This window comes from Pezoporus flaviventris, unplaced genomic scaffold, assembly GCF_033815535.1.
Source record: "Pezoporus flaviventris isolate CSIRO_AGI_PZ_B2104156 unplaced genomic scaffold, CSIRO_AGI_Pfla_v1 ptg000078l, whole genome shotgun sequence".
NCBI classification, from domain to species: domain Eukaryota; kingdom Metazoa; phylum Chordata; class Aves; order Psittaciformes; family Psittacidae; genus Pezoporus; species Pezoporus flaviventris.
The window spans coordinates 16,814,368-16,836,971 of NW_026892626.1; the positions used below are offsets into that span (position 1 = coordinate 16,814,368).

General features: G+C 45.6%; 1 protein-coding gene across 3 annotated transcripts in view; it reads right to left on the reverse strand.

The window, feature by feature from the left end:
- Positions 1 to 22,604, reverse strand: part of TOM1L2 (target of myb1 like 2 membrane trafficking protein) — a 51,852-nt gene that overhangs the window by 10,366 nt on the left and 18,882 nt on the right. For 2 of the 3 annotated variants that reach the window (XM_061473727.1, XM_061473726.1), the window contains exons 2-12: positions 21,935 to 22,019; positions 21,140 to 21,218; positions 19,377 to 19,526; positions 15,047 to 15,181; positions 13,925 to 14,080; positions 13,082 to 13,198; positions 9,784 to 9,917; positions 7,341 to 7,389; positions 6,218 to 6,341; positions 5,369 to 5,486; positions 3,377 to 3,452 (exon numbers count right to left, since the gene is read on the reverse strand). In XM_061473727.1, coding sequence (XP_061329711.1) covers positions 3,377 to 3,452; positions 5,369 to 5,486; positions 6,218 to 6,341; positions 7,341 to 7,389; positions 9,784 to 9,917; positions 13,082 to 13,198; positions 13,925 to 14,080; positions 15,047 to 15,181; positions 19,377 to 19,526; positions 21,140 to 21,218; positions 21,935 to 22,019 — 1,223 coding nt within the window. Of the gene's footprint in view, positions 1 to 319; positions 386 to 3,376; positions 3,453 to 5,368; positions 5,487 to 6,217; positions 6,342 to 7,340; positions 7,390 to 9,783; positions 9,918 to 13,081; positions 13,199 to 13,924; positions 14,081 to 15,046; positions 15,182 to 19,376; positions 19,527 to 21,139; positions 21,219 to 21,934; positions 22,020 to 22,604 lie in introns of all 3 variants that reach the window. The other variant, XM_061473724.1, reaches the window with a different exon arrangement.

The following is a 22,604-nucleotide window of genomic DNA, read 5'->3' on the forward strand; positions in this document are numbered from 1 at the left end:
TTGTGTTTATCCCTCGAAAAGTGGATACTGCATAAATAAATCAAGACAGTATAAGGAACCGAATGGATCCCCAGGCTTCTTCCAAAGGCAATGGGGGATCCTACAGATGATTCAGTTGGTTACAGGCCTGTATAAACCAGGAATTGGTGCAAATCTTTCCCTTTGCCCCAGGAAATGATGTAGGTAGGAAATAAACTCCTTGTACTGTCTGATTTCAAGCGGTTCAGTAGGGCAGGACAGGAGGTGAATGGAGGATGGTTATTCTAGGTGAAGGGGCTGGGGTGGGCAATAGGAATCGCTTCACTGGTGAAGTCCTCACCATTCCTTGTGTAATTAGCCACTTGTCTATGGGCTCCATGTCTGAGTTCCCACCTTTACCTCTCCTCTGTGTTGAGAACAGAAAGGTCCATAAAGAAAGAAACCACAGCAACAACCCATTATAAAGTAACAGAACAGCAGCAAGTTGAAAACTTCACATCCACGTCACACACAGACAGAGATGCATCTCCCTCTGCTCCCTGTCCGCTCTGTGGAGGGACAGGCCTCCCCCTGACCTCTGCACTTCCTACAGACAGCTCATGGTATTTGAGCACTTCCTCCCCACCGATATTAAAACCCAACGCCACTGACTAGTAGTGAGGCTGATGTTTGTCATCTTAGAAGGAAGATACAGGCTACCCAACCTACTAAAATCAGACTTACTGGAAACACACTGTGGAGTTTCCCCTGTTTATGAAGCTGGGAGTTGCAGCACACCCTAGTTACCTGCTTGATCTCAGCAGACACACTCTGCCCCAAACTCGAAGTGTGACAGCTCTACTGTTGGTGCTGAGCAGGAGGGTAAGTAAAGCAGTTTGCTGCAGTGCTCTGGCAACCTTTCAAAGTGCCCCTCTTGAGGAGCAGCAGAGGTTAAAAGGACTATGTTCAGTTGCAGATTGCATGGCACAGCAACACAGAGACTCCCAAGATGGTTCAGTGTCATTCAGCATCTCATCTCTGTGCCAGGGCATGGGTGCAGAGTCATCTCCAGCTCCAGAGGGGCTGGCCTGGGACAGAGCACAGTGATTCCAGCCCACCAGCCCTGGTAGAACCAGGCCAGCTCAGCAGAGCCACTGGTGTGGTTATGTACGACACTCATACCCATGGTGCCCCCATTCCACACATAATGGAGAATCAGCTGTAACCTTTTACATCTCATTGCAGTACATGTGCTGCAAAAGAAGGGGGGGGGGGGACATGACAAAACCACTCCAGCTTCATCTCCTCTCTGGGTAACACCAGAGGATTGTTTCTTGGCCACCTCTCCTCCCAGTCGTGATCACGCAACCGCTCCGTGGCAACGAAAGCAATTCCCAACATGGAAAAGCAATATTAAGAAAACTGTTATTTTTAGCTCCTCTCGTTTCCAGCTGCTAAATCATATGAGAAGCCAGCTCATGCCACGTGAGCAGCCATCTCCCTGCAGACCATTCTGAGAACGGCTGCATTAGGAACGTCGGATGTGCTGGGTTTTACCCCTGGAACAAGACATGTGTGAAGAATGTGTTGTGAACCTCTTGGCTCCTCCCTAGAGCTGCTCTTAAATTAGCTCTCTACCCAAATGAATGCGTGTCGTTTGGTTACTGAGCGCTGCCAGGGGGTTTTGACACACATAACTTGAGGAGGGTTTAATTTCCTTGCAGAAGAGACACCCACAAGCCTCACAAACGCTTGACACGAAGCGGTGTTTACCCACGAAGGGCTGAGTTTCAAAACAAGCGATTCTGATGACATGATGCAGTCAGCAGGACCTTTGAAAAGGGGCTGGAAGGCTCTGCAACACCTCAGAGCCCAAAGTTCTGCAGCCCATAAAGCCTCTGCCTCAGAAAATACTTTGACCATCAGGTTAGCTCAGACACAGCCCTTTGAACTGACACCACTCAGGGCAGAGCTGGTGTGAATGACACGTCCCATCAGGGCCTCAAGCAGAAATGGCTGAGAACAAAAGTGTTAATAACTAAGGACACGACCCTGTGGCCACCAAGGGGAATACAGCCCCTTGACCAGTAGTTAAATGCAGGCCCCTTTGCTTTTCCAGGAACAAAGAGGAGAAGCTCAAATCCTTTCCCAGGTCCTGCCAATAACTCAGCACAGTGACACTGAGGGCTTGGGTTGTCACACTGGCTTCAGGAATTCCCCTCTCATCCCTACCTTAATGTACTTCTGCCTTCCCATGCTTCCCTTTTTCCCCCTCGCTGCTGCTATGAGTTTTTGTGGGGCTGAGCTTGAAACTGGTCATGGGGCTGACCTGGGTTATAAATTATCCTTTCTGCAGCAGGACAGGGACAGGAACAAGCAGCTGGATTTGGGGGAGGCAGTAGGGGGGGGGATGCTCCATAAGGAATCATTGCTGAAGCCCTGACGCCATTGAACTATGGCCCAGGCAGGCAGGCAGCTGGGATCTGACCCCAGCTGGCTCCCAAAGCAAATTCCCCCCTGGCTCAGAGCACAGGCTGCCAGGCATGCCAGCTGTCCTGAGCGCTCCCATTTCAACTTAGGAAAGAACTAGGGCGGGATCAGCCTAGGCATGGGGAGGCAACTCTCCATGGAGGGAGGTGTGTGCGCTACACTGGCTCTGCCGTGCTCCCTAGTGGTCAGCACAGGCTGGAAAAGGCTTTGACCTCGTTCCATCATCACCAACTGACAGCCGAGTAACAAAAGAGCAGGGCAGGTTTAAAAAGCAGGGTGGTAGGAAGGGGTTGAGGGATGATTTGAAAGCTCTTTTCACTTCTGCCTTCACCAAGGCGCACAGGCAAAGCTGGCCAAGCTCAGTCTCTCAAACACGTTTCTAGCATCGGCTGCTGGGAGGTGACAGCACACAGGCCTCCTCTGCCCACACAAGAGAGCAGGATCCTACCTTGGAACAGACAGAACAGACTGCATGCAAGGGCACTTATAGCAAGGCATGTGAAGCATTAAGTCTCTCCCTGTAACTTGCTCTTGTATCCATGCACTTAGAGCAAAGTCTAATAGATTAAGACTGCATCAACTTTCATAAGGAAAACCAAACCAAATTCACACCAGTGCTCGCAAGACATTCCCCACTTATTCTTTTCAGCAGTGATTCCAGTCAAAGAGCTGAAGCCCCGCGGGCAAGCTGCAAGAACACAGGAGAATTTACCCACTCTGATTATGATCTCTTTTAGGCTGGTGTGCTAAGTAGCAGCTCTTTAGAGATCATTACTGCACAAGTACTTGCTCCTAGATATCAATTTCAAAATAGCCAGCGCTAGCATGTTGTTGGAATACAGAATGAGAAGTCTCAGTCAAAAGCAGCTGCCTACAGCTTGGATTCCATGCACGGCTCCAGATAACGAAACACAGAGCAACCACCTACCCCTCCTGTGTTCTGTTTTCGAACATCCAGGGCAGACGCTAGTCCTTTGACAGCCTGTGGATCCTCATATGTCACGCTGCAAGAAAGGAACAGACCATAGAAACAGAAGGAAGTCCAGCAGTCACCCATGAGGAATGCACTTGCTACTCTGATTTACACCCCTGGAAATCAGAAAGCATGCTCTTTTTCTTAACAAGACTTCAAACATACGAAGTGTATTCCAAGAGGAGGAGCGTGCGCTGTATAAAGACCATCCATCAGTTTCAATAAGCATGTTGAAGCAAAAAGAGTAAGACCAGCATTATGAAAGGAAGGCAAATAGGTTATGAGGCACCATAAGCATGTCCAAGAGCTAGCAGAAGACTATGAAAGGAAGCCAGATTACAGATTATGTTTTGCAAAGCTCTGGATATGACATCTGGAAGCCTGACCTTGGTACATGCATGGGGGGGAAGCAGGAGAGGAGGGCTCGAAAGAAGATGAAATAACTAAGGAACTACAGTGAAGCATACAAAATAAATGCACTATTTGCTTCTTCAACTGCTATGCAAAAGGGACATGTCACAGTCAGGTGACAGAGGCAAGAGCATCATTTCTCAGAGCACAGTGGTGAGCCATGAGCTGAAGCAAACGCTAAGACCTGCCCATAAATCAGCCCCTGGGAGGAGCTGCATGTCTGAGCAGGAGGAGCCCTTCCTCCTCCAGCCTGCTGGCTTCTCCCAGGCTCTGAACACAGCACCCAGAGGCTCTCACCTACACAGCACAGCAAGTCACACTCACATCTTCCCTGCCTTGCTGCTGCTCCATTTATACAGCGTACAGCCCAAGGAAGATATAGCAATCCTCCCTTGTGAAATCAGGGACTGATATGTGCTCCTTGTTCCATTAGCTTGCAGAATGAGATAGAGGTGCAGTGTGGGAAGACTAGTTTTGTGCTTCATTTAGCACAAGAGACAGAGGGACCTCTATTAGATCTCTCTGCAATGCATCTCCTTTCTGACTACACATTAGGGCTCTCAGCCTGAAATCTCCAGTGGTAACGCACGCCTCTACAGCAGAGCATGTCTTCTCAACACGGATATTACAGCTGAGGCAGGACCAATAGCTATATTGAGAACTGCAAATAAAAGATCCTGATAGATTTGCTGGCTCAAGCTGGTATGTTTCGGCCAATGTGCTAAGGTCTGAGCTAAGCTATTTAACAACAGCTCTTAGTTTGAGACAAGATATTGATGATGTTCTAACTGCTTGTAGCTACTACATCCTCTAGAACCTGAAACCAGGAGGCAAAGAAATAATACCTGAAAGAAAAATACCCAGGTGTGTCTTTTACTGAATCTCACTTGACAGGGATCAAAGTATTTCTTCCTAAGTGCATAGATTTATTTCACATTAAAATAATGTGACCTGTTAAATGCCCTTGAAAGTGCCAGCTTTGCAGCTCTGGAGATGCAAGCCCCATGCATATAAACAAATTAGGAATAGCATGGCAGCCAGGCAAGCTGCACTGCCTTTGACAGCCTGCAAGAGCCTGACTGCTGGGCCAAAGGGAGACTTTAACTGGATGGTAATTCTGTTTCCAAGCCCTTGATGACAGTAATTCAGTCACCAAAGCATATCCATGACCTTCAGGTGAAGGACCCTTATGCTCCTGTATCTCAGGCACTGGCTGGGTGGATGGGATGACAAGCCTTTATGAGAGGAAGCATCTGCAGAAATAAAGGCAAGTACATTTCCAGGTTTCCAGTGAGCTCATTAACTGTGACAGTCAAATAACATTTCTCAGCTGGCCTGTTCTGCCCACAGCAGCAGGAACTTCTCCACTTGCTCATCCTAATAATGACCAACAGGATAAGAATTGGATGAGAAGCACAAAAACATAAACCAAAACTACTTTTTCCCTCTGGAACAAAGTCAAGAAGCTTCAGATTTATGCCCTTAGAAAACAGCAACCCCATGACTCAAACAGTGCTAAAGACAAACTCCACATACTTCTTTCGCTGCTCAGCCAAGGAACTGCCTCTTGTCTGTGCAAACATGTCGAAGTCATCACGAGGATTCGAGTGCTGGAGAGAGCTGAGTGTGCTGCTGACGCTGTTTGTACCCAAGTCTGCAACAAGAAGCACAGAAAGGAAAGCAGTGAAGCAGCAAACCATATACAAGCCCCACTGCCATGACTGTAGAGGGTACACAGGATGTCATTAACAACACAGACAGCTATAGGTACCATCTAGTTTACAGTTGCAGCACTCAAGTTCTGTTCAGAAGAGGCTGGAGGCTGCTAATCATGCATCCCTTAAAAGACAGATGTAGAGATTGTCTTATTCCGCCTGGAAGCACCACAGCATCTGCTGCCCATCCCATCCTGAATAGGCCCATCCCATTCACTAACATGGTCTAAGATTTTGGGCATGGGTATTAGTCTTGCCACAATGTTCTCTCAACTACTGACTGCGAAACCAACAGTTTCAAGGCAAGTGATAGGATATTGGTGCAGTGCTGAAAGAGGTGGAGAACCTTCAGTCAAATCAAGTGATCCTATCAAGCAATCTTTGGCCTGATTTAATGTAAAACACTTAATGGTTTCATGAAGCCTTTCACCCAAAGATTTCAAGTATTATTTGCAGGAAAGGAATCAAGAACATTCACAATAAGGGTTTGCACTGGGTGTTCACATTGGTCACAGGGACCTCAGCAACTGCCAGACTTGCTCCTGCAATCACACACATGGATTGCCCAGCAGCCTGCACATGATAGTCAAGACCCATAGACCTGTTAGGTTTGGAAAAGTCCATGCCTTGAGCCTGGTGTTCATCAGCACTCTTCAGAACAGGTACTCACCAAGCCCTGCAAGCTGTGAAGAAAGTGAAGACGGGGGAGCCGAGTTTCCAACCATTGGGCTCACTACAGCTGGAGAGCCAGGACCCAGATCTATTAAGTTATCTTCTGTCACCTCATTCAGTACCTGTTGGGACATGAGAAACAAAGCAATCTGCACATGGCAGAGGGTTCTTCTTGCAGTGCAAGACCAAAACATAATGGGTGCTTCCTTGCACACTGCCAAATGGACCAGTCTCTTGGATACTACAGTGGTAAATGCAGAACAAGGAGGGTCAGCCACCAAAAAAACCCCTCAGTTTGACTGCTCAGCACAGCCAGAAACTCTCCTGGAGGTCATCAACATCTCTTCAGCTTTAGTTGGTATCTCTGTGTTCTCCACCTCTTTTAGGACCAGGCCAGCAACATATCTAAGTCAAACTGAGTTTGTTGCCATCCTCCACTTTAGGTACATACTGCTTTCAGAAGCAAAACTTCTTGCTGTGGCTGAAGTTACCATGCAGAGCCAGTGCTGGAGTTTGCATCAGTCTGCAGTGGAACAGCCATCAAACGGGCAAAGCAAACAGAGGAAATGGTTAGAAGGTGGTAGAAGAGTAAATGTAATAGTGACACGTAAGAATGCATCAGAAACTCAGATCTTGAACATTGAATGAATAAGAATTGTAATTCTTCAGGTTGGAAAGAGGCTGCTGAAAAAGGAGAAGTTCCTAAACTTACGAGTAGCATTAAGAAAATTAACCTGCACAGTGGCATTGTAAGACACAGTGATCAAATGTAAGCAAACCAGTTATTAAAAATACTCACACAAATACAAAACAATGCATAGTGAATCTGTGGAACTCACTACTTAAGGGCATTATGAATGCCTAAAGTCCACATGGACTCAAAAGCACCCATAAAAGTTAGAGGAAAGAAAACCCATCGAGGACTGTAAACACAGATGTTTTAGTGGAGCGGCTTCCTGAGCTAAAGGATGTCACTTGTGGTTTGCACACCCTTAGGCTTTTTTCCCTGTATCCACTTCACCACTACAGGCAGAAGAGAAGGCTGGAGAGGTAAAAGGTCTGATCCCAGTGATATTAGTATGGTGTAACTGCTGATATAATAAATGGAGTTAGGTACTTACTCCATTGCTGGCATTTTGTGTTGAACGTCCCGATCTGTAGCGCTCAAATCTGTTCAGAAAACAACAAAAAGCCAACATGGATTATCAAAACCATCAATAAACAGTGAAAAACATGAGTTTAACAAAACCACCACACTGAACTCTGCTTTTGCTGGTTTAAGAAGGAAGCCTGGAAGCGTTAACTTGAGGCCAGGACAAAGGGAGGATAGATGCAGAAGCTGCATTCTTGGCAAATGGGGATATTAAACTGACTGATCTCATCTTGCTGCACACACATGGCTGAAAAACACTGTAGGATTTGTCTTTGGTTTGGGTTGTTTGGGTTGTTTTTCTTCCATTAAGTGCTTCATGACAGCCTATTCTGTTAGCCAAGGGACAGAAGGAACTGCAGCAAGATTGATGCTCCCTGCTAAATAAGCTGAGCACGGCAGCAAGGCTGACTCCCACTTAACAGCTCCCTCTTGCTGCAATCGATGTAAATGAGAAGCCATATGCAGGTTAGGGCACAGCCCTGCCCAGGCAGCACATGGTAAGAGGAACAATAATGAGCAGATTCACTTCTTAAAAGCCTAGGTCAAAGCCTGTCAAAACCTACATGCAGATAGGTTGGTCCTTTCCAAGAAGGAAAAGTAATGATGCTGCATGAAAATCCTCATACTACTTAGGGGAAGAAGAAAGGCAAGATCTGGTCTCTTCTCTACTCCTTCTCCCCAGCCAGATGGGCATTTGGGGCTGCTGACCCCAACTTTCATGAAGTCAAAAAGCAGAACTGCCTCTTCCCAAGGCCTGTCTGAGGCCATTTCAATCTCCTTCCTTACCAGGAAGAGCATCATGATGACTCTAAGGCATTCGACTTTTCCCTCATTTAAAAGCAGTTTCACATGCAACCTCTCTTTCCACTAAAAACATGGTATTAATATAATCCTGTGGGCTTTCTCCCAGATGGACAAAATACAACAGGGAATCTCAAGCAAACTAAAACCTTTTCTTGATGTAACAGAGGGAAATGCAGACTTCAAAGGCAACAAAACCAAACTGAAGCCCAATTTTCAATTTTAGGAAACCGTGGGTGTCTACTATTACTGGAAATCCAGCTCCCTTAGCTGGAGACCTGAGACACCTCCCACTTCATACTTCTCACCAAAAGGCTTATGAACCACACATTGGTTTACATCCAAAGCTTCCCCAGTGAAGGCCAGAGCTCCTGCTTGAGTCACTGACAGAGCTTGGTACCCAGACTAGAAATCAGCGTGACGAATGTGGAGCCATTGGAATAGCAGAGGAGGAACTGGGATTTATGGAAACATTCAGACCAGTGCAGCTATTCCAGCACAAACAGCTTGCTAGCATCACTCAGCTCACCTTTCAGTGTATAATGACTACAAACACATTAGCCCCAGTCAGCAAAGGCACAGATGGAGGAGAATAAGGGTGAACAGACTAAGCCTTAGTGACAGTTACACTTTGCCACTCGTAGAATCATGCCCGTGCATGAAACACACATCATTTCACTTGAAAAGCCAGCATTTGTTGCAAAGTTTGCCCTGATCTCCTCTGAGCAACTAAATCAAAGACAAAAATCGAGGCCACTGAAGTCTCCTCTCCAGCCTTCGCCGTGACAGCACGGCATCACAGATCTAGAGTCTCATTTCTTTTTAAAGGCTTCAGAAACAAAGCCCTGTGCTAAGAGCCAGGAACAAAGGGTGCTCTTTAGTGCCTCACACCCCAGGCCTGTCATTAAGGGGAAGATTAAACTTTCCCAAGCCTGCTCCATCACGTGTCACCTACTGCAGCAGATGTGGCTGACAGCGCCTTTGTCTAACATGTCCCAAGTCCTGTGACCCATGGGGATGATTCCTGCAGCCCAGCTCTTCAAAACCCCAGCTCTGCCCAATCTTTTCTCTGAGATTTTAAGCGTTAACTTAAAACCTAAACCCTTACATGCATGAAGGTCAGGCCCACCTCAGACAGCTCCCCTTGCACCAGCACTGGAACTAGAAAGCTCAGAGATCAGAAGACAGGGAGCCTCCCTAAGCAGCACAAGCATTTGTGCAGATCCCAAGCTAGCAAGCAGAATTAGTGACTGTGGCTGTGCTGTTTTGGGTCCCACATCCCTACATCTGCACAGCACCGCACAACAGGGACTTGCAGACTCAAGTCTCTGCTAGTTCAGAGTTTTGCACAAGGTTGCCTTGGATCTCATGGATACACCCCACAGAAATTCATCAGCCAGGACAAAAGGCCCAAATCACAGTATTAAAGGAAACAACTGAAATAGGAATTCTACCATAAAAGGACTTTGTAAATGTCTTCTGTGGCTTGGTTCTCTGCATTCTGTTATATTGGACCACTGGCCCCATTGGGCAGCTCTTGTCAACTGACCTATTTCACACACAGGGAAAACCCAGACTGAATGTAAACAGTTGCTGGAAAAGGTGCCCACCTTTCATATCGGAGAAAAACGTTATTTAAATCATCATTCACATGCAGCAGCTCCTCTGTGACTTCTTCATTGGACACTCGTGAGATAAGCTCCACAATTCTCTGCTGCATCGCTCTACAGGTCCGGTTCAGCTCCTAGGAGCAACGCATTGTGCACACACATTCTGATTAACAGCTAGCAATAAGCTGTGTTCACAGCCAAACATGTCCCCCAGCTGAGAAACACTGAGACAAGTTTATCTTTGCATGATTAAATGTCACCCAAAAGCACATCTAATCAAACACCCTTCAAGAGCCGATGGCATAAAACCTTGAGAGCCTATTTACAATTCAACATCCTGATTCTTCTTGAACTCTGAGCACTTCAGGAAATAAATATCTGTATTTTAGTGATGGGGTTTAAGAATAAAACATGTTAATACAACAGCTTTCCAGAAGAGAGCTTTCAAGGAAAATTCAATCTGCCTTTTTTTTTTGGCAATAGCATCCTTAGAAACTGAAAGATGGACAAGTAGGGAAAGTCACTTGTAGTAGCCCTGAGTGCTGGGGCCAGAGAACCTACCAACTGCTGAGAACATGAGGGTGAACACAAAGCAAGGAACAGGAGCATGAAAAGATCAGGCCTCCGCACACACTTCATTGCTGAACTACACACAGAAACGTTTCCTTCAACTCAGCAAGTCCCCAGAGAAGAGACTGTAAAGAGGCAGTGGGGAGTTTCAGAAGAAAATGTTAAAGGATCTATAGCAAGGGTGTTTATTTCAGAAGTCTCTCATGCCAAGAAATGTAGATTTGAGTTTGCCTAAACCATGAGTTCTCCTGCTTCCAGGACACCTCTTCCACCACAAATCACAGAATCATAGAATAGTTCAGGCTGGAAAGGACCTTAAGATCATCCAGTTCCAACCCCCTTCCATGGGCAGGGACACCTCACACTAAACCATGGCACCCAAGGCTCTGTCCAACCTGGCCTTGAACACTGCCAGGGATGGAGCATTCACAGCTTCCCTGCGCAACCCATTCCAGTGCCTCAACAGCCTTACAGTAAAGAACTTCCTCCTTACATCCAACCTAAACTTCCCGTTTAAGTTTTAACCCGTTACCCCTTGTCCTATCACTACAGTCCCTAATGAAGAGTCCCTCTCCAGCATCCTTGTAGCCCCCTTCAGATACTGGCAGGCTGCTATGAGGTCTCCACGCAGCCTTCTCTTCTCCAGGCTGAACAGCCCCAACTTTCTCAGCCTATCTTCATATGAGAGGTGCTCCAGTCCCTGATCATCCTCGTGGCCTCCTCTGGACTTGTTCCAACAGTTCCATGTCCTTTTTATGTTGAGGACACCAGAACTGCACACAATGCTCCAGGTGAGGTCTCACAAGAGCAGAGTAGAGGGGCAGGAGCGCTCAGCAGAATTCTTTACTCCTGAAAGTCCTCAAGACCAAAGATCAAAACTGGTCTGTTGAGGAGGAACTACAAGAAGGAACGCGCCATATGGCACAGCACCACTGATTAGGCCCACGGTTTTACTTCAATAAGCACTGACATTCCAACTGAAGCATGTCCCTCTGTCACCTTCTACCCCCTCCCAGCCTCTCTTCACAGCACAAACGCAGCCCTAACCAAGGCTGACTTGTTGGTACACAACCTTGGGGATGAAAGCAAAAACGTGTTTGTTTTCCTTCCTTGGTCTGACATCCTAAGCTCTGGATAAATTTCACCTAGTGCAATCCAGCTGCCTTAACAGCTTGAGGAATGTGTTCTCCAATGTCAGTTTTGATCCCATCACTTGGCGAAGCAGATTGTGACATTTCAGAGGTTTGTTTGCTGCCTTTCCGAGCGGGCTGACGGTACCTATCTATTCTGCTCAGAGCTGGCTCTCCAGCAAGCTGTTTACATTTGATTGTAGGAGAAAATGTCAGGAATTATTTAAGGAGGAGAGGGCTATATAAACCTCAAAGCAAGGACTCCTCGCTTGCAGCACCCGGCTTATGGCTTTCAAAAGACTAACCAGCCTTTGGTAGCAAAACCAGGTTCTCCCCAGCTCTGTGATTCAGATTTAGGACGATTTCAGTCAAAGGAGGGAAGCAGTTGGAATAAAGAATCCTTGCTGTCACCCCGTTTTATGATCAAGGTCTTTCACCTTAAAGCTATGCTGTAAGGTTACGCTGTCAAGATGTTAGGAGCTGTTCCTGAATGTAAGCAAACTGTTCTGTGCTGCTCTGTCTGTCATGGTTTCCTGGAAGCTTCTTTTGTTTTGAGCAGCCCAACCCAAATGGGCAGTAACTGAAAGGCTCTTTATTGCAAAGCCTCTCATCAGCTGCCATCATGGCTCTAAGACATACACACAATGCCGCTGCATGGGAGAGACCAGTTTTTGGATGGAGTTCAAACACTGATGTATCGCAGAGAGCAATTCCCTGCCTTCCTCCAAATGTACTGCTGTGGGAGCCCATCCTCCCTGCCGGAGGCTCAAAACAGAAGCCTATTTCTGAAGCTATGGAAAAGCAAATACCATGGTAAGGGCAGCAGCTGGAATGCTAGCTCGCAGTATTCCTCATCTGTGTTGCACGTGGTACCGCATTACCTTCCTCAGCCAAAAGACCGTCCCACTACCACTGGCGTAGGGAAACACGTATAAAGCCTGAGACATGAGCTCAGTTTATACTGTTTTTCCTCCTGAGATGCTAAATGCTGCACTGGATTGAGCCTTTTCACTGAAGAAATCCATCTGATTCCCCAGCCGACCCTTTGGACAGCATGAAGCTTCATCCAAACACGTGTCTTAAGACACTACCTTCAGGAGAAGCTGCAGCACATCTTCTGGAAAGGCACTTAGTTCATATGTAAGACTTCAAGTGGCAGAGAATCCACAGACCCTTGGGTAACGTTTAGTCCAGCTGGAAACACGGAGTGTTTTTTTCCTGCATAGTGACTTGGAATGTTTTGACACTGTGAGTGATGATAGAAGATGTAAGAGAAGTAGAAATGTTCAGGGCTTCCAGGGCTTAGGGTAATTCTAAGCTGTTTTCTGGTAAAGGAAACCTGATATTCAACGCTGGGAAGGATTTCTAGCTACACAAAGAAAGCCCTGGACCAAATTCCAAGGGTAGTTAGGAAATCCTTGTCACCGGAAGCTTTAACAAATGAAGAACATCAAGTGATGAGTCTAAGCAGAGTCAAGCACAGCCCACATTCATTATGTAAACCAGGCAAACCAAGGCAATGAAGTAAACTGCAATAGAAAACACACCTCAAATCAAGCACAGAAAGATCAGGATCATATTTCCTAGGAAACTCTTACCTGGAGTAACTCAAGGTCTGAGGAATCCTCTTGCCCAGGTACCATTTCCGTCAGCATTTCAGACATCACTTTTGTGTTCCCACGGACGATATCCAGCTCGCTGCGCAGCCGGGCAATCTGAATTGGAGTAAAAAGACAGCAAAACACTGGTTTAATCATTTGGTTTAAGCAGATCACCCTCAATAACTGACTTTGGGATACCTCTGACTCCATATCTGAGACTCCAGACATTCTAGCTGGGGAAAAACTGTAAAGATGAGAAGTTTACCCAGAGGAGAGTTACAGAAATGCAACAGAAAACAAAGATAACTTTGTCGAGCCACTCATTGTCATTACAGCCCCAGATGTGCTATGTCTGTAAGGAAGGGAAGCAACAGAAAACCAGACCCTGTTTGTAGTACTTCAGGTAGGTGGAAAGATACGCAACTTTGAGCATGATCTTGGGCTCTGAAGTTATTTTTGCAGAGGGAAAAGGAAATCCTATATCAGGGAATTCGCAAGGGTCTTATGGATGCAGACTTAACTCCCATTAGACTTCCTGCATCTGCAAGACATTCTGTGCCTTTAAAGGAGGGGGGGGATAAGAAGAATAACTGCTAACCTATAGCACAACTGCTGAGTGGAGTGGTATATCAGACTGGGAGGTTTTGTAACTGCTGCCATTAGCCACACATCCCAACTGAAAGCCTAGATTTCACAGTATAAAAGGAGGAAAGTTTACTAAGTAGAACCCAAACTGGGAGGCAATCAAAGTCAAAAGAGTTAAAATGAAGGTTCCTCTGCAGACTGGTTTCTAATTTGATCTGCTGAGAGTCTCACTCAAAAGAATCATCATCCCAATACCTGTTCGGAATTAGCAGTGATGGGACCAGTCACATTCAATGCTGGGGCCTGAGGAGAATACGCTGTTGGAGAAGATGACGAATAAGAACTGGTGCTCATCCTTTGCTGAGGCTGGGAATTGTGCATATTTGCTGCAGGATCAACTTCAGGGACACTCTGCCACATCAGAAAGACAGGAGTTCAAAAGCTGAATTGTGACAGCACTTGCTTTGTCAGCAACCTCAGGCCAACTATGCTCAAATATAGAACATAATTGTACCTTGTGGAAAAGGTCAGTAGAGCTTCGAGAAGAGACTGGAAGGCCAGCCCATAAACAGGCAGTTGCAACAAACCCCTGTGCCTGTACTTTTTCAACCCAACCCACCTGGATTTAAGTCAATTCAGCTTTACAAGTGAGAAGCAAAATAGAAACAAGAGCCAAAGAGAAATAATTACAAATCATTTTAAACCCGGAGTTGCTTATAAAACATGATGTGTAGACAGTGACTGTAATTAATCTTGACACAAGAATTGTAATCTTTCAGTCCTTGATCACTTGCATTTACCACTTCAAAGATTCATTAACTTCAGCTTTCGGAGTGACTAATCAGAACACCTGTGATCATTAAGTTACTTCCTAACAGCACTCCTGTTAACTTTCCAGACCCAACTTTTCAGAGTGCAAAGATCTCACATTACCATAGGATCAGGGAGATATTCTGAATCTGTACATCTTTAGAAGCCGGGCTGGCCTCGGTTGAGGGTTGTCACCAGGAGAAACAACCATATTTTGGAGCAAAAGAAGGAAAACCACAACCATACATCCTGCTGGAATCTCTCTGAGCAAATTAGCTGCATTTGTCTGGTGGTTTTGTGGCACAAAAGAGATGTACAAACCTCTCCAAACCCTTTCCTCATCTCAGACCGCTGTTTGACTCAAGGGAGGAGATACCATTAGCTCATCAGCCTGTCAAACGCAGCTGTATTATGCTTCTCCTGCATAACCTTTGACTATTGAAAGAGTCCTTTCAGGAGTGAGTAAATGAGCCAAATTTGGCAAAACAGGAAGGGAAAGAAGAGAAATTTTCCAATTATTTAGACATTTTGGGAAAATACCCCTGGCATTGCAAAGCTGCAGCTTACCCTCTGTGGTGTGTGTATTGGAGACAGAGCATCAAGATCTGCCATGGGAAACTCGATGCCTTTCCTCTTGAGCTCTTCATAAATATGCACTACTCCAGTTAAATCAGGGCTACTTCGAAAGGCATCAGCCCAAGCCTGGAAAACAGGAGGGATTATCCATAAACCTTCCAAACAAAATTCCAGCTCCACCCTGATCTCAGATACCGACTATAAAAGCTTTCATGTATTTCAGCTTCAAAGGGAAGCTGTAACCATTAGACCTGGTCTAAAAGACCCTGCAAATATTAAGACAGTCACGTACACATTTCATTCAAACATAAATAGGAACCCAGTGGCTATGTCTAGCCCCTGACATCATCAGAATCTGTAAATGCAAATGAAAGCCTCTTCCAATCTCCTCTGCTGTGTGACTGCACGCTGACCTTTTCTTGCATCTTCTATGGCCAATGACTCACCAGGAACAGTCTGATGTGAACGATTAAATGGATCTAAGCGGAATTCATAACATTATCCAATAATCTGAGGTCAATACTCACCTTATGGAACATCCTCATTTGGTGTGAAATGCAAATCAGAGCTGTCAAGTTTTCTTCAGTATTTCAGCTGGACCAAATTTAGATTCAAAAAGGTAGTTTGAGGTTCTTATAATGTGAAACATAGAGTCTCATGAGAGATAACGAAGCCTGGTTTCTTACAGAGCATAGCCAACACTCAGACACCCCAGTGTGTCAGAAAGAACAGGTTTAAAGCAGAGTCGTATCATCTCTCCTGCATGAATTCTCTGGTGTCTAAAGAGACTTGGATTGACATTGGAGCTTTTCCTTCAGTGGGAGTACTAAGTGCTCCTCTTCCCTAGCCAGCCTCCCATACTCACAGAGCAGCTAGGAGCATGATACCTTGAAAGCCTCTCCCCCCTTTCACTTGAGCTGGAAATTAGCCAGGTATTACAAACGGAGAGGAAGGAAAAATTGCAATATTATGACTCAACTCAAAACGAAGCAGTCCACAAACCCCCACATATGTGAGGCAGAGTATCAGTTCTGGATCCAGAACTGCTGCGAGACGCGTGTGTGGGCTCTGAACTTAATTCATTTAGTCATCGCTTTTGCACCAGTTCTTTGGACTATTTTTACTTTAAAAGCTGTATTTAACCACTTTTTCTATCTAAGAGGAGAGAAATCAAAGATAGCAAGGCAAGGAAAGAAATAATATTAATATCTAGGAATAGGAATTCTAGTCCTATCCAGTTCAATTCTAAGAAAGAGTATTTCCTACTCTATGTGCCTAGGAGACAATCCATTATCAGTCGCAAGCTAATAATTCTGGGTTTGCTTCTCAGCTTTGTTAAGGGTAAATTAAGTGCATCAAGTGTTCTGCTGCAGTGCATGTCCAAACAGCACTACTTGAGCCAGAGAAAACAGCAGTGACTGCAAAGAGCCATTCTGTTTCCTTGGAGCTGACCTTCCAAGCCATCCCTAATTCTGATGGAGATATTGACTGCAAGAGTAACTCTACCCTGGCACTCTCTCTGCATTTTCAATTTACATAAGAAGTCATCTGAGTGATGCTTCTACATAATGCGTCCCCCACTTCAACTCTATTTGCAAGTAAGAGGGAAAAATGTTAGGCAAGGGATGCTTTAGTCAGTAATCATTCACATGAAACTTAGAGTCGAGAGTACACTGGGTTGCTGCACCCTACTTTTAATGAGCTTTGTTTGTCCAGGAGGATGCACTGATGTGTCCTCTCTTTCCCTGCCTTCCTATAGATTTCATTGCAGGCACAAATGACAGTGAACTCGCTTCATTTGCACTCTACCTGTTTAATGTATTCTCTCTCCTGCAGCTCTCTTCCCTGGAGAAAGGAGACACTGTCATTTGTATTCTTCCTCGCCTGCACTGGGAGCATTATCTACTTTAGGGTGTCTCTCAGAGGTCACGAGCAGGTCTGGGCACTATTGTCCTAAGTGCTGTCTACACACATTGTAAGACAATCCCTGTCCTAGACAGCTTATAATTCAACCAGGCAACAGTAATATTAGCTTTACTTTGCAGATAAGGAGCTACACACAGAGCTTAGGAGACTTCCCATTGTCCAAACAAGCATATGACGGAGATGAGATTGAATTCAGACTTTCTAAGACTTTAGGCCAGACTATCAGGGGTAGATATTTAAGGATGCTGCTGTATAAATCTCACTTGGCACGTCAGTGTGCCCAAACAAGTTCAATAAATACCACTGCAAATCTGACCCTCAAATCACTGACCATCCCAAGGCAAAAGGTGTTTGACACTGGAAAAATTAACACAGGTACCCTCAAAAGTCTCCCCACATTTCATCTTTGATGAAAGTGCTCAGCTACAGGCAGTAAGGTGGAACTCTGAGGTGATACTCAAGTTCTTAACAGAGGTACAGCAATAAGGAATCTATCCAAGGCCTTTTAGCAAGGTGAAGAAGGCTGAATAAGCAGCATCTAATACATGCTAATTCATGTACATTGGCAAATGGGTTGAGAAAGTGAAACACAAGATGGTCAACATCTCAAAACAGTCAGGTCTCTAGATGAGGAATTGGATGACAGTTTATCTACCCTTGCTATGGAAAGGCCCAGGAACACAAGAGCTGCACGGCTGGAGACACGCTGTTTGTACAAGTGCGTGCTGTGGATCCGCTCATTTCTGTTCTTATTAATTTCCTGATATCAAATTGTAAAAGAAGGGGATAAACATTATGTCAGGGGAGCAGAGCAGAGAGGAGATCAGGCCCCTGAAACGGGGCTGGAGCTCTGAGGAGCAAAGTCTAAGCTAAGGGTATTTTGGGGGTGTGCGTCCACAGGGCACCCAGGATGAGTGACTGCAATCACTTTTCCTAACTTGTCAGGCAATCTAGAAAACAAAGTCCCACCACCTCCAGTTAGAGACACTAACAGAACCCATCCACAGGCAGCTTCCATCACTCGCAGGCTTGTTATACCAAAAGCTATTTAGTGCCCATAGTGAGGCTTTTAGCTCTACTGCACTGAGTCTACACAGATAAAGCTCTGTTTAACACACTGAGACAATAACTGGGGCTTTTTGGTTATGTTACAAACACTTGAATCTCAGTCACATTGATGACTGGGAACCCACTTAAATCCAGGATGCAGCATAACCAGCATTCTTTAAAACACTAACAGAGCAAACAGCAGGGAAACATGCGTAGTTCCTCTTTATGGGGCAGGATTTAACCTCATCTCCTGGTCACTGCATGCATCAGCTCTCCCACTAAAACAGGCAGACACCCAAGGGCTTAGTAAGATGCACAAGAATTGCTTTTAATGATCATTAATTTTGTGCCATTTCTTTAGAAAGCCTCGAGATGAGAGACCAGAAATAAAAGGACAAACAGACCCCAATGCAACACCCACCTAATTCTGCCTCTCAGCCTATTTCCTGCTTGGAAATCACTTATTTACATTGTCATGCTCCAACGATGCCCTATCTGGGTATCCAAATAACAAATAACCCAGCAGAAATTCAACTGCATGCTTTGCCACAAAAATCAGAAGTACATTGGAAAAACTATGCTGTGCATTTGTGAATACCTTCCCACAAGAAACACTGCAGCAGGTTTATATCATTTTAAATACACAGCATCTTTTAGTCTCTGGTGTATGCAATAGTCTGTAGAAGCTTAGTGATAAAGCTTCCTATAATTGTCAGATTTCCTCCAGGCAGGCACCAATGTTCCCTCATGTGTTGCTAATGGGTTGTGGAATTAACATGGCTGTTTATTGTTATGCTGCACAGAAGGAGAAGTGGCAGACAGGCCTCTGTCTGAACTTCCCCACTGCAGGCAAGGATCTGACAGTGCACTTTCACTGTACAATAACCAGAGAAAAGACAGCAGAACCCATTTTAACTCCTATATGGTCATTTACTTTTCTATAACCATCATGAAAAGGGATTCAGAATGCTTTCTAATGGAGGGAAACGACTCCATTTTACGCTCAGGGGAACACACACAGAAAGGTTCCACAACTGACAGCAAAAACACAATCCTCTAAGATTTCCCAGCCTTAAGAGGACATGAAGCAAGTCTCCATCGTCTAGATGCGACTGTTAAGTTGCCAATCTCTCCATTTACCTTTTATGAACTCCTCTTGCTTTAGAGTTCTCTAATCAGAACCAAGACACTCCTCCCTCAATGAAGAATCTACGTATGTGCGCGTCTGCCCTTCCCTGCCAATCTGGATATATTGTCTTTACATATAAAGACCTTGCCACATTTCTAATGATGACAGCAAGCAGACAGTCCTTATTTCAGGCAGCAATGTATGGGAGCTGTGTACCTGAATCAGGGCTAATACTTTATCCTGGACAATAGTGGGGGGGTTATTCTTGGGCGAGATGATCTTCACCAGAACACCATCGATGAAGTCGCGGTTTGCCACCAAGACATGAAAGCGATGGCCGCAGTTCTTCACACAGGTCTCCAACACCTACGCACACAGAGGAAAAACATTCATTGTTGGTGCAAAGCTTGATCACACACACAGCTACTATGTGCTTGGTTTCTGATTTTGGGGGGTTTTCCCCCTTTTTAAAGCTTTTGAAGGGAGCTAAAGAAGATAGAGGAGAAATTATACTTATAGGCATAATTCTTCTCCAGTTCTACCAGAAAGCTTCCTCTTTACACACACATTCAGATGTATTTCACTCCCCATTAACATATTGGCCACTTCTGTGATCTACCTTCTTTTCAAGGCAAAGAAACATAAAGCTTCTTCCTCTTCAAAGCAGAACTTCTCAACCTGCACAGCTGTGCAGCTAAGTACACAGCATCACATCAAGAGCAGGTAAGACGGAGGACATCCTGTCACAGTGAGATATCACCGTGCTGTGGCACTTCACCACTGTCTGTGTAGCCAGAACACAGCTGGGCCCAGTTGCTCTGAGCTATAAGCCATGTTTTAGAGGTGGGAATTCAGGTGAATGATCTTCACTCATTCAAAACACTCCCTTGTGAATGCTCTGACAGGTTAGACTTTGACACATTTTCCCCCTGCAACCTAGCTTTAGGCACCTTCCACTTGCCATTCAACTGCCATGGAAGAACAGCTGTTGGTTTTTCCTCTGAAGAACATGATTAGCATGGAGATAAATCCAATGCGTCACTTCTTACAGCCATGCCTAATAACCACTGCGACTCTGTAGCTGAGGAGGCTGTAATTACTCCCCTACTTCAGCTACTTTCATCAGCCATGATGACACGGACTCGTTCCTGATGAATTTCCCTCTTCCCTGCACAATGGATAAGCTCATGGCTTGGGCTTTGGTAATCTGTCAAAATGACAATCCAGGAAAGGAAAGGGCAAGAAGACTGAAAGTACAGCTATGCTTTGTCAGGGAGACGTAACAAGAGCTCTGCGATAGAATCACACAGGTCCCCTACCCACAGCAGTGTAACTCCATGTAGTTATTGCTGCAGCAGAGCCTGCCCAGCACTGCGCATTCAGGAGTGCCGCGCTGCTCAGCAAACCCCTGGCAAAAGCCATCAGCAGGAAAGGTCACTGGCAAAATACCTCACACCTTCCCAGCGCTGCCTAAATGCTCAGAATGTAATTTACACTTTATTGAGTGAAATTAGATCAGCAGAAATGAGTGTGAGGCTCCTACAGGGATCCATTCACGAGGGAAATTGTGCATCAGCTCCTTATGAAGCTGAAAATCTGGTGAGTTCATCATTCTCACTTGCGGATATGCCTGTAGCTGTTGGAGTGGAGAAACAGCTGGACACAGGGTGATGAGAGGAGAAGGGGAAGCCCCAAAGGGTACACAGACCCATTTGGGCTACTTTAACTTTCCTCAGTCAGTACTTGTGATGAGTAAGAGCCCTGAAAAAACCCAGGAATCAATTGAGTCAGAAAAACGCTATGCAAAGCTGCCAGGAACAGTCCCCAAGGAGGAGAGGAGGCAATTGGAAAGAAGAAAAGGGCAGAGCAGTGGCTGTTAAAGCAAATAGTGTGTATATTGAAGAGGTTGCCAGGGAAAGCAAAAGGACAAAAGAGAAGGGTTCTGCCCTTTCGAGGCATTCCAGCCTGCCCCCACTCACCGTCAGCGCCAGCATGACCTCTCTGTAGTTCTTGTTTCCATTCAGCCTCTTCTTCAGCGCTCGAATGGCATCCTTGGGGCTGAAGGAGGAACACACCAGCTCAGGCATGCTTTTCACATGGCATATATTGTGGGGAAAGGAATCCTTTCCCATTTCCAGCTGCACATAAGCATAGCTGTTAACTTCAGATTGCTTAACTACCAACTAGGGTCATGTAGAAGAGAAGATATCACAGAAGTCACAACCAAAGCAACATCTGAGGCCTCCAAAAAGGCAGGATGCTGATCAAGCAGGAAAGACTGTCAGCTACTCAAAGGTCTAGGGTGGAAGACCAGTGACCAGTTCTGCAAGGAGCACAGCTTTGCTGGTGCTGAGGGAAGAGTATCAGCAAAGGTCTCCATGCCAATGGCTGGAATTAACAGCGCTGCAAAGAGATACAGCTGCTGAAAACAAGAACCCCAAAAGCATAATAAGCTCAGAACCCTCTCTAACAATGTGCTTTTCCTGCCAAGCAAAGGCTGACCACAAAGTGCTGCATCATACAGCAGCTTTCTGAAACGGCTAAGGAGAACCAAGCAATCCATGCAACCACATTCATCATAGAATGGTTTGGGCTGGAAGGGACCTTAAAGCTCATGCAGTTCCAACCCCTTGCCACAGACAGGGACACCTTCCACTAGACCAGGTTGCTCACACTATGAGCATCTGCCCCCAGACTCACTCCTCCCATGCTGAGTGCAACTGGATGAAGATCACGGTCATGAATCTTTCAAAGCTTGCTGAAGCAGCACATACCCTTCTTCTGTCTCGTTGATAATGTCACAGATCTCCATGTTCAGTGTCCAGTCTTCGCTCTGCAGAGACCCATCTGTGGCCTTTTCTGTAAAGTAAAGAAAAAAAAAAATCAATCTTTTTCGTCTTCCTCATTAGACTTCAATCTATCTTCAGTCACCCTGAGCTCAAACTACCCAGTAGAAGAAAGATAGGGGCGAAAAAGAAGTCCCCAGTGACAGTAAGCAATGTCAAACCTTCCCTCCTGGTTTTAGGGATCAGCACAGAGGTTTCCAGAGAGAATCCATTATCCCCCGAGCTCACTACCTTCAGCCCACATAGATGGGCTGCTCTTCAAAGACTCCTGAATTCCTGGGAGAGTAAGCAAATGTCAGCTAATTCCAACTTAAACTCCTCAAATGCTGCACTGCAGGCAAGTTATGAGGCAGGAAAATCTCCCCCAAATCAACATGACCTCCCCTCTGGTTCAGTAGATAACACCTCCACATGAACTGAGCAAGGAAAGACAGCAACTTGGAGACAGAGCTCAAGCAAGTCCAGAATTCCAGTGTGAAAAGAATATTTAGCACATGAAATCATGGAGTAAGTGATAGTTCAACTCACGGTATCATTCCTGGGCACCCTCTTTTGGCCAGGAGCCTCCTACTCCTTCCTGTACGTGGTGCCTCAGTAC